Consider the following 12,129-nt stretch of genomic DNA (forward strand, 5'->3'; position numbering starts at 1 on the left):
TTGTTTTCAGCATTGTGGATTAAAAAAGAACAGGCTATCCAATCACTTTCGCGAGAAGTGCATATGAGGACAGGATCAAGTTTGGCTGTGATGGCCACAATATGATAGCTTTCCAACACTCATGGCCACGATTTTAATAGCGCTGAGGGGGCAGGTTTGGAGGTGGGTCCACTGTCAAAATAGCAAAGCTTGACAGCAGGTAGAAAACTCGCCGTCAACCCACCTCCACACGAGTCTCCCAGGTGTCGGGTCTGTCAGCGGAGAACTGACCCGACACCAAGCGGCGGGGGGATACAATTCAGCTACTTAAGTGGCTTGGTAAAAGCCAATTAAGAGTACTTTGAGGCTTACTTCTAATCTTACCTTCTCCCCCACGGGAGACCTGCTGTTCGGAGAACACGCCAGCTCAACCTGGCGTGTTTTGAGTCTGCTCTGATGTTTGTGATAAGCTGACAGCTGCAGAAGTGGTATAAAGGATGCCATGTTGCAGATGGTGAGTTCAGAGCACAGAAAATGTTGGTTACTGCATTTTTAATACATATAGAGATTTATTTAACTTACAAGTTTTTAGATTCAACTTTATGTCCAGTGCCACTGTTAAATCCGTGAATCTTGATGTATGGTGTCCTTCAATAAATCGACAGAGACTGCAGAGGAACAATCAACAGGTATTTACTGGATGAGGGTTACTCTAAAACTAATAGTACAGATCCCTACTCAGGGTTTATATACAGGTGTGGTCACTACCGGTACTACAGTATACAGGAGCTGTAAAAAGTAGTTCTCCCCTTAAAGGTACATACACTACAATTCCTCCCCTTTTAGATTAACAGTACCATAACATTCATTTAACAGTTAACACTTTTAACATGCAACATTAACTGAAAATAGTCCATTTATAAATTCAGTCTTTGGGGCGGCTACCTGATCCTTTCTGGATAGCGTCTTTCCTGAGTGTCTTGCTCTTGGTGCGGAGGCGATTCTGGCCCCCTGTCGTCGGTTGGTTCATCAGCTTCCGATGCTACGGTTTCTGGGGTAGATGCTACCTGTATGTCGGGTTCATCACCAGGTACGCGAGACATGGGGTTGACTCGTTCCTGTGATGCTAGGATCTGGTCGACATGGCGTCTCACAATGTTCTCCCCAACATCCACTGTGTACATTAGTGGCCCCTGCCGTGTGCATATCGTTCCTGGTTGCCATTTCTCTGTTCGGTAGTCGCGGGCCAAGACTGGTTGCCCTACATTGAAGCTTCTTGTCGGCTTATCATTGATGTGCTGGAATTGCTTATTCTCAACATTTCTTCGTACATTTGGTCTGAGCAAATTCAGACGAGATCTCAACCTTCGGTTAAAGAACATTATGGCCGGGGTCTGGTTGGTAACTGCATGTGTCGCATTTCTGTAGGCTAACAGGAAATTGTCCACCTTATGCTGCAGTGGAATGTCGTCATTGCACATGGCCCTTACTGCCTTTTTAAAGGTTTGTACGAACCTCTCAGCCAATCCATTTGTGGCTGGATGATACGGGGCGGATGTGTAATGCCTTACCCCATTCCTTCTCATAAATTTCCGAAACTCTTCGGACACAAACTGTGGTCCGTTATCAGAGCAAATCTGCTCTGGCAAGCCGTTCCTGGCAAATATGGTCCGTAGGACTGCAATAGTTTTCTCCGTGGTGGTGGAGGACATTTTGATCACCTCAGGCCATTTCGAGTGCGCATCCAGGGCTATTAAGAACATTGAGTCCATGAATGGACCAGCAAAATCAATATGCACCTGTTGCCATGGAGAGGAGGGCCACTCCCATGGGTGTAGCGGGGCATGTGGTGGTGCATTTTGGACCTTCTGGCATCCTGAGCAGCTCTTTGTTAGGTCCTCGATTTGCTGATCGATCCCCGGCCACCACACAAGCCCTAGCAAGGCTTTTCATTTTCACCCCTCCCAGATGGCCTTCGTGAAGCTCATTGAGCACTCTCTCCCTTAACTTGGGTGGAATTACCACTCGGGATCCACACATCAAGGTCCCCTGGCATACTGACAGCTGTTCTCTTCTGGATGAGAATGCTGGCAACAGTGAGTCGTCATGTGTTGGCCATCCCTTCACCGTCAAATCATATACCCGAGACAGTGTCGGGTCATTTCGGGTCTCCTTCTCTATATCCGTGTTAGTTACTGGCAAGCGTTAAATTATAGTCGAATAAAATATTTCGACAGGGTCCACTGCTGGTGCTTCCTCCGCAGTAGGCAGTGGCAGGCATGATAGCCCATCAGCATTTCCATGCTGTTTCGTGCCCTTATACTCTATTTCATATTGGTTCGCCCCTAGAAAAAGGGACCATCTTTGTAGCCGTTGCGCAGTCGTCACCGGAACGCCCTTCTTTGGATTAAAGATGGAGACAAGTGGTTGGTGGTCAGTCAGCAAGGTGAATTTCTGCCCTTGCAGATAGTGGTTGAACTTTTTACTCCCCACACTAGGCTGAGGGCCTCCCTGTCAATCTGGGCGTAGTTACGCTCGGCTGAGGTTAGTGACCGAGTCGCAAAGGCTACTGGCCTCTCCAAGCCGTCCGGGAATTTGTGCGACAGCACCGCTCCAATACCATAGGGTGATGCATCACACGCCAACCGAATTGGTAGTGCTGGGTTGAAATGAGCCAACACCTCTTTTGATGTGATCAATTCTTTGCACTTCTGGAAAGCTCGTTTACATTCGTCATTCTACTTCCATGGTACCTCCGTTTGCAGTAGGGTGTTCAGTGGGTGTAGTACTGTAGACAAATTTGTCAAGAACTTATGGTAGTAGTTCACCAGCCCGAGGAACGACCTCAGTTGTGACACATTTTCCGGTGCTGGAGCCTTGACTACTGCCTCAATCTTTTCAGGGGACTTATGTAACCCCTCTTCATCAATAACGTGGCCACAATACGAGGTCTGCTTCTGGAAAAACTCGCATTTGTGGCGATTAGCTCGGAGCCCATATTTCTTCAATCTAGTGAGCACCTGCTCCAGGTTGGCGAGGTGATCACTGTCATTTTCGCCCGTGACCAGGATGTCGTCCAAATAACACTGGGTCCCTGGAATCCCTTGCAGGACTTGATCCATTGCCCTTTGCCAAATAGCCGGAGCTGATGCTACCCCGAACACCAGCCGGTTGTATTAGTGGAGACCTTTGTGAGTGTTGATCGTGAGGTACTGTTTCGAGGCTTCTTCTACCTCCATTTGCAGGTACGCCTGGGCCAGATCAATCTTAGTGAAGCGTTTTCCTCCAGATAGCGAGGTGAAAATATCTTCAATCCGCGGAAGCGGATATTGTACCGTGTGAAGGACTGGGTTCACTGTCACCTTAAAATCCCCACAGATGTGGACCTTCTTTGGTTCCCCAGGCGTATTACTCAACGACCTCTTCATTACAGGAACGATGGGTGTAGCCCACTTGCTCCAGTCCACTTTGGACAGTACTCCAGAACGTTCCAAACCTTCCAGCTCTGCTTCGACGGCTGGGCGGATCGCATAAGGCACCGGTCTGGCCTTAAAAAAAACTTTGGGCTTGCATTTTCCTCTATTTTGATCGTCGCTGTTATGCCTTTTAGTGTTCCGAGTCCCTCCTGGAACAAAGTTAGCATTTTTGACAGTCGTCCAGGTGTGACGTCGTCATCCTTTTTGGCATCTACCGTCGGTGCTTGTATGGCATGCCAATCTAACTGTATCTTCCGGATCCATTCACGTCCTAGTAGTGGTGGTCCTCCATCTGGCAATACATATAGGTCCATTTTTGGTGTTTCCTTGCCGTTATATATAAAGTTCACCCTTATTTTTCCTTTGGGGTAGACTTTTTGCCCCGTGTACGTCTTCAAGACAATCTTTGTATCTTTCAAGGGTAGATGTGAGAATAGCCGCTTGTAGTCCCTTCGGTTTATGACTGTTAGGGCTGATCCTGTGTCCAATTCCATTTTCACTTGGACTGCTGCTATCTTGAGCGTGACCCAGATAGTTTGGTGATCCTCCGTTTTGATCACATTATGTAGTTTCAGACAACCCAGCTCCTTGCTTCCAGAGTCTGTATCACTTTTCTGTTCGTCTGAACTACTCTCCGTCACCTTATGTACTTCTCCTGTGGAGATTTCTTGCTGCTGGTTTTCTTTCCCGACCTGCAGACTCTTGCTATGTGTTCTACTTTTCCACACTGTCTGCACACTTGGTCCTTGAAACAAGAATCCTTATGGTCGTGTGTTGTTCTGCTGCAGCGATAACACTTCACTGCTCCATATGACATTTCATTTGTGCCATATTCTTGCGGTCTCTGTTGTATCTCTGCAGCGCCCCGTGCGGCTGCTTCGTGTAATACTGCCATGCCACGCCTTGTCCAGCGTAAGATCCTTTTCTGATAGAAGCCATTTCTGGGTTCCTTCACGTTGAAGCCCACACACAAACTTGTCCCTTAAAGTATCTGCTAGTCCCGTTCCAAACTGGCAGTGTTTCGATAGCTTGCGCAGTTCTGTTAAATACTCAGCATTACTTTCGTCTTTATGCTGGTTCCTTTTGTGAAACTTAAATCTTTCTGCTATCAGCAGTGGTGTGGGGTTTAAGTGGTCCTGTAGGATTGCCACTATGCTTTCAAAATCCTTTTCCACTGGCTTCTCTGGGGTTACTAGGTTTCGCAGTAAGCCATACGTTTTTGCAGCCATGGAATTCAACAATACCAGTGCTTTCCTGGCATCTGGCACGTCATTCGCCTTGCAGTATACTTCTGCGCGTTCTACATATGTCGCCCAATCTTCGACTTCATTGTCGAACGCTGTGACACTGCCACTCTTCGGCATCCCTGGGTGTGGTTAGACTGGTTAAAAATGGCGTCTCCCGCGCTCTCCCTTCTTCTCCGCTGGCTCAAAATGGCGTCTCCCGCGCTTTCCTTTCTTCCCGTGCTCTCCCTTCTTCTCCACTGTGGCTCAAAATGGCGTCTCCCGCGCTCTCCCTTCTTCCCCGCTGCAGCCCAAATGGCGTCTCCCGCCCTTTCCTTTCTTCCCCCCCCCCCCGGACGCTTCTCAGCCCTTGAACACCGGCCGCGCTCTGCGCGTTTTCCTGCGCGCCTCTCTCGTCGACGCCGCTCGGTCTTCAACCCCGGCTGCGCCCTGTGCGCTTTGCCCTCTCTCTTACCCCGTCGACGCTGCTCGGCCTTTTTCTGTGCCGTCGGTCGGCTCCAGCCGCCGCCGTCCGGGAAGGGTCTGCACCCTACCTGCTGCCAGCCCGCTGCGCTGGATCGTCGCGACTGAAGAACCAAGCCCAGCTCTCCACAGCCTCCTCTGCGATGCTCAAGTCCTCTCTGGATGGTCGACGCCCGCACTTCTGGACTCGGCCTTCCCCTTTCACTGCTCTCCAGGAGCGAATCCCTGGGAGGTGATGCAGAGTTGCAGGTAGGTTTGAATCCACTCGTCGCCAATGTTAAATCCGTGAATCTTGATGTATGGTGTCCTTCAATAATTCGACAGAGACTGCAGAAGAACAATCAACAGGTGTTTACTGGATGAGGGTTACTCTAAAACGAGCAGCACAGATCCCTACTCAGGGTTTATATACAGGTGTGGTCACTGCCGCTACTACAGTATACAGGAGCTGTAAAAAGTAGTTCTCCCCTTAAAGGTACATACACTACAGCCACCTCATTGGGAGAACCTCTCACCATTGACAGATCGCTTCTGTCATCTCACCTGCAGCTGCCATCTATTGCAGCAACATTGGAGCCAATGAAACAATCAGACCTTGGTCCCCGAATCCTTCCATGATCAGCCCCAACACCAACATCACCAGGCACACCATCATCACCAACCTTCTCCGCCATCACCTGATGCTGTGCTGGACACAGGGCATCAGCCCCTGACAAAACTGCTGCCCAGGAGGACAGAGCAAGCGACGGCATTACCATGGCCAGATTTTCTTCACTTGGCACTGTAAACCCTGGCTGCCACATGATGCGCCAGGTTGACACCATCCCACACCAGCACCTTGAAGCATCCCTTTAATGTCCAAGCCATTCCATGCAGACTCATCACTATAGCGGGGCAGGGGGGGTGGGGGGAGTTATGACTGAACAATCACTGGAACTCAGTAAGACACTTCTCAAGGTGCGCTCAGATCTGTCCAATAAAGGACACTTTTTGAAAAATAGATTTCACTGTATGACAACTCATTACCAGAAACTTCACATGGACATTGGGTAAACCTCTCAAGTGCCTACCCTTGTGTGTTGTTAGTTTGTATGCTTGCAGTTTGATGAAGGCGAGTGTGAGGGGTGGCTAGTGAGATGGGGAAGTGATAACGTAGATAGAGAGGGTTGGGTGGAGGTGCAAGGTAAGTTGGTGTCCTGGGGAGGTCTCTTCCATCCTTGGAAGGGAAGAGAACCTCCCTGCGTGCTGTGACTTCCTCCATAAGCATATGGAGGGAGTCACTGGAGAGCCTGGGAGCAAGCGTTCACCTTTGTGCAGTGCTCGTCAGTGTTTGCAGCACCTCAATGCTGTCAAACACCGACAGAACAACTGTCAAACTCCATGTGGACATGGTCCCGTTAAGGAAACCGGCTGATGATGCGTCATCAAATGACATCATCACACCCGCTTGCTGTTAATTGGCCGCTAAGCCCACAGGGCGGGCTTAACAAGGCCAATCAAGGGAAAATCACGTCTGAAGAGTGGATGCAGCTGGGAGCGGGACCAGAACCCGGAAACCAGCTGTCCCGCCCCCATCCCGCCTCTTCCATTAAATTCGCAGCCTTAGTCTATGGTCAAACATGAAGGGCGCAAAATCGAGATCGTTAGTGCCCATTTTTTGGGCGCTATGAGTGCCTTAGAGCTCCAAAATGGTGCCCGCGGTGCACGCACACACTTGTGGGGTGAATTACGCTGGTGCCATAGTGGTGAAAGCATTAGCGCGCGCGCAGTGAACATCTGCTGGAGGTATGTAGAGCAAGCAGATCATGAAGTCAATCAGCATGCAACGCTGATTTAACACCAGCGGTGCCATTTTGGAACTCAACGCACCCACTAATGCCCTCCCTTAACTTCGCACAGCTGAACACACTCAGCAGCAGGAAAGTCCCCCACACCAGCGCTATTTAAAAGGGATCATCAACTACTTACAGGTTAGTTGCTGGTTGACTTCTTCTGGCTGTTGGTACAATTCTACAAGTGTTTGTTGCTTTCTATAGTTGTTACAAGTTGCAAAAGTCTACAGGGAGTGGTGTGGCAGGTGCTGAAGGATTTTTGCTGACTTCAAGGCTTCTGCACAAACCACTTGCTGCCAGACATGGGTGCACTAGTAGGAATTCCCCTTGACATGCAGCATGACTGGGAGAATGAACAGAGGCCACACAGAGCAGAACAAGCTGCTAGAAGAGGGAGGAGGAGGAGAAGGGCTCGCAGCAGGAGGCCATATCCGCCCTGAAATCTGCTACCTACTGCAGCCACAACTGCAACCTCAGATGCAAGGACCGCATTGCCAGTGGCTGTGAAAGTGACCGTGGTGATGAATTTGTATGTGTCTGGCTCCTTCCATGCTGGAGCTGGAGATATATGCAACTCGCAGTTTGCTGTCCACTGTTGCATGAGAGTGGTCGCTGAGGCTCTCTATTCAAAGAGAGCTGAATACATTTCATTCTCTCTTGTCAGTGAGCAGCAGACGGAGTGAGCACGCGGCTTTACTAGGTGCAGGGTGCCATTGACTGCACGCACATTGTTTTGTGGGCGCTGCATGTCAACTCTGTCATATACTGGAACCAAAAGGGATTCCACTCCCTCAACATCCAGCTGGTGTGCGACCATAGGCAGCGAATCATACAGGTCAATGCCAGGTATCCTGTCAGCAGTCATGATGCCTTCATTCTGCAGCAATCCACTGTACCAGCTGCATTTCAGCCACCACGACAAACCAGAGGGTGGCTAAGGGCGACAAAAGCTATCCGCTAAAGACATGACTCATGACTCTGGTGCATAATCTGCGCATATGTGCGCAGCATGCATAGAATGAAAGCCCTGCTGCCACACAAAATGTGATAAAGTGGACCATTAGCATGCTGAAACAATGGTTCCGTTGTCTGGACCGCTCTGGAAGAGCCTTGCAGTACTTGGCAGAGTGGGTATCAAGATTTGTGGTGGTCTGCTGCATGCTGCACAACCTCGCCATCATGAGGGCACAGCCCTGGCCATCAGTTATACGGTGAGCAGCTGAGGAGGAGGAGGACAAGGAAGAGGAAGGAAAGAGGGAAGCTAGACAGCCGCTTTCCGGCCAGGCTGTCCGTGACGAACTCAACCGAGTGCAATACCAGTAACCACAACTCCAATTCCCTATTCACCAACTGTCCCACACCTTACCTTCTCTATGACACTGACCATCACAATGTCCACTTGGCCACAATGCAAAAATAAAAGCCTCCACTAAATAAACATTCCAAACCAAATTTATAAATCAAATCATGCCATATTGCATACAAACGTAAACTAATCATCCATGTACATTCACTTAGGCCCCGATTTTCGGCTTGTGTGGGGAATGGTCGGATTTCCCCGAATGTGGGGTTTCTGACACACATAAAAAAGTGTCAGCCAGCTCCACGCAATTTTCCCTCAAGTGGCCAATTAATTCCCAGCATGTGGGAAGCCTTGCTAATTGTCCAATTCGAGTCAGAAATCCCCACACTATGATGTCATCATTCGTGGTGCTTTCAAAGTGTCCAGCAAGCTTCTCCACCTCTGCAGGCTTCTCAACCACTCTTGCACAATGGCAGAGGAGCCTGCACCAGCTGCTGCCAGCGGCAGAGGCCGAGCTGCCTTCAAATTCGACGAGGTTTCACTGCAGGCATTATTGGATGGGGTTAGGGCCCACAGGGAGGTCCTCTTCCCTAGGTCAGGGAGGAAGAGGCCTCCCACTGAGACTAATGCTGCATGGATGCAGGTGTCAGCAGATGCCAACTCACTGGGAGTCACCAGAAGAACCTTGGCATTACATATCTATCTCCTTCCTTTACTCCCCCACAGTACCATCCAGAGCCCCAGTCCTCACTGTGGAGGAGGAAGAGGCTGTGCAGCCAGACTCCTCAGAGGAAGCTCCAACCTCTGAGGGCGCAGCATCAGCAGAAGTAAGCGCACCCAGCACCAGCGCAGACACTCACACCTCGGGGGGACCTTCGGGACATTGAGTAGTGTTGTCACCTGGTGTTTCACAGCTCACAAGTGAGCCTCAGCAGATTGTGGAGACAGGGACAGCAGTGGAGAGTCTTCGTCGGAGGGCACAGGACTCTGCCAGTTCAGCTCAGCTGTGCTGCATGACGACTCTCTGCCTCTGGGTTCATCCGCAAGAGAAGAGGTGATGGCTCTCCATGCACAGATGCAGGAGTCTCTGGCAGGTTTTGTCTCCAGGGTCGCTGCGAGTGCTGAGCAAATGGAGGAGTCCATAGCGACCATGAGCAGAGCCTTTGTGGAGTCATTGGCGCATGAACGCATCACCATGGAAAGGCTGGCAACCTCCATGCAGGAGATAACTCGCCAGGGTATGGAAAACATGGTGAGTGCTCATAAGAGAATGACATCTCTTGAGGAGCGTTGGCCATCTGTTGAACAGAGAAACCAGATCTTCATGGAAGTCCTTCTGAGTAGGACTGCCAGTGCAGAAACAGGTCCCACTGGCCCCCTAAAGCGCAGCAAGGTGCTCTCAAGCCACTTCCAAGCGCTGGTCCCTTCTGGCCTGTGCAGCTTCAGGTGAGTGAGCAGCAGCCTGGTGCTCCTGGTGCTCACCCTGCTGTTCCTGGTTCTGCTGCTGCCGCCTCTGCTGTTGGAGATCCTCTAATGCCAGGAAGGGAACGTCCCAAAGGCCTCCCATGCTTCTGGCAGATGCCTCCGTTGAGGGGGCGCTGAGTTAGGGTGGTGAGAGGGGCTTCCCAGGAGCTCACACTGGAGAAGTGTGTGAGGCTCCAACTCTCTGCAGCTGCTCCTAAGGCTTCAAAAAGTTCCCCCAAGCCTTGATCAACAAGGTCCTGCAGCCTGCAAATGCTGCCTATTTAAATCTCTTCAGCCCTCAGCGACCTGCTGCTGCAAGCAAGCAAGCCAGCTGTTTTCACGCCAGCTCTCAGCAGCAGGGTTCCCCGCAGGCGGGTTTCAGGTGGGGAAAGCCCCAAAGTCGCAACGGCACGGGAAAATCCACTTCAACAAGCAGATAATTGCTTGTTAGTGCTCCGACGACCAGTCCCGCCAGCGGCGGCTGGGACTGAAGCGGGGCGTGCGGAAATGGCAGTCCGAAAGTCGGACAGGGCGGGGAATCAGGCGGGGCGGGGGGGGTCCCGAACTGCTTTTTCGCCAATTTTCGGCCCCCGGCCACATGAAAAGCCGCCCGACGGCGGCCAGAAAATCAGGGCCTTAGTGTCTGTCTTCTGTATGTCTTTGCCCGTCCTAGTGCTCCTACGCGTTGCTACCCCAGTGGCTGCAGCATGGCTGGTGGTAGGCTGCTGACTTTCAGTGGAGGAGACTGCAGATGGCCTTGGAGGATGACCTTGAGCAGCATTGGGCCTATAAGGCCTGGCTCGGGATTAGACCATCTTGGCATGGGTGGCAGCAGTCTGGGTAGGCTGGCTGACAGGCAACAGCAAGGGCACTGGCAGAGTGGAAGGATGAATGCTGTCATCTGGAGAGAGGACACCAGATTCATGCTTCACGGAGCCACTGCCACTCCCCCTCCCCCGGGGTGGCACCTCAGCAATCCTAGTAATCTGTTGGCAGTCAGATTGCTGGGCTGCTGTGACACCCTGAAAGTTCCTTTGAACACTGGTATCCACTGCCATGATGGGAGCAGTCTGAGCTTGCATGGCAGCAAGCAGAACTGGCAATAATAGCAGTCTGAGCTTCCACTGCAGCACTCAGACATTAGGTGGTTGCTGCTTGTGCTGTAATGGAAGCTGAGACATTGGCCAGCAGATGCTGCATCGTGGTTGGGTCCACAGGTGTCCTAATGAAATTGGCCACCAGTTCCATGCTGGAAACTATGGGCTCCAAGCTCTGCACAAAGCCCTGTGCCAAGTTGGTGCCAGACTTCTTCATGCTCCTTGACATTGCACGCAGGCTTTCTGGCAGGATTCCCAATGCAACAAGCATTTCATTGTGCACACCCGTCAGTCTTCTGTAGCCTGCCCCATCAAAGTCCTCATCTGAGTCAAAAATAACAGAAAATGCTGGAAAAACTCAGCAGGCCAGGTAACATCCGTGGAGAGAGAAATACTCTATTTCGGATTTCCAGCATCTGCAGTATTTTGCTATCCTCATCCGAGTCCTCTGCAGCAGAACTCGTGTGCGACCTTGCCCTCCGGCGAGCTGGTGCCTGTGCTATCGTTGTCCCCTGCTCTAGCTGCAGGCCAATTGTGCCCGGTGTTCACCACATGCAGATCCCGCCTCTATGCTATCCTCTAAATTACGCAGTGTCAGTATCTGAGCTGGTGGCTGCGAGTGTGAAATTGAGTTGCGGTGTGTCTTCATCATCACTGTTTTCTTGCTCTTCCTCCACTTGCCTGGGCAGGTTGCAGTTTTTGGGTATCTGAAAGGAAAAAGGCATAAGGGTAAGGTTGTGGTGAGATGAGGCAGGGAGAAAGTAAGAGATGCATGCTTACACCATCTGCAACATGTAAATCAGAAGAGATTGTGGGATGTGGGGGAAGTGGGATGTGAGAATTAGAATTCGGTATGAGGACACCGTCATCTTCGATGGTTTCAGCCCCGCCACTGCCCACGGCCTCAGCAATGACCATTCCAATAATGGCCAGCACCGTCTCCTCCATTGGGATTAGGATATGCAAACTCGCCTGTACCCCGCCGGTTAGCTCCTGCTGCCTCCGGTTGTGCGTCATCTTATCCTGCAAGAGAGAGGGAAGTGTGTCGGTGAGTGAGGTGCAATGTGTTTGGGTGATAAGCCTGTCATGGTTGAATAGATGGCAGTGTATGCAAGCTATTCAACTATGACAGCCACATCACCTAAACATGTGGGTGTGAGGCTTGCAGCAGTGCTAAGTGTGTGAGGGTGAAGTGAAGCTATGAATCTTAGGTATGAGTCCTGATTGATAGGGATTGTTGGTAGGTGAGTGATGGGGGTGTATTGAGCAGTG

The 12,129-nt window shown here is 50.9% G+C and overlaps 1 protein-coding gene across 5 annotated transcripts in view; it reads right to left on the bottom strand.

Annotated features, from left to right (window-relative positions):
* Positions 1-12,129, bottom strand: part of cfap300 (cilia and flagella associated protein 300) — a 121,997-nt gene that overhangs the window by 80,918 nt on the left and 28,950 nt on the right. For 3 of the 5 annotated variants that reach the window (XM_085998706.1, XM_085998705.1, XM_085998704.1), the window contains exon 6: positions 562-647. The exons of the other annotated variants lie outside the window; for them this stretch is intronic. In XM_085998706.1, coding sequence (XP_085854832.1) covers positions 562-647 — 86 coding nt within the window. The remainder of the gene's footprint in view (positions 1-561; positions 648-12,129) is intronic. 5 annotated transcript variants of the gene reach the window in all.

Source organism: Somniosus microcephalus, chromosome 10, assembly GCF_052327205.1.
Source record: "Somniosus microcephalus isolate GS21.2 chromosome 10, FLI_Smic_1.0, whole genome shotgun sequence".
Taxonomy (NCBI): domain Eukaryota; kingdom Metazoa; phylum Chordata; class Chondrichthyes; order Squaliformes; family Somniosidae; genus Somniosus; species Somniosus microcephalus.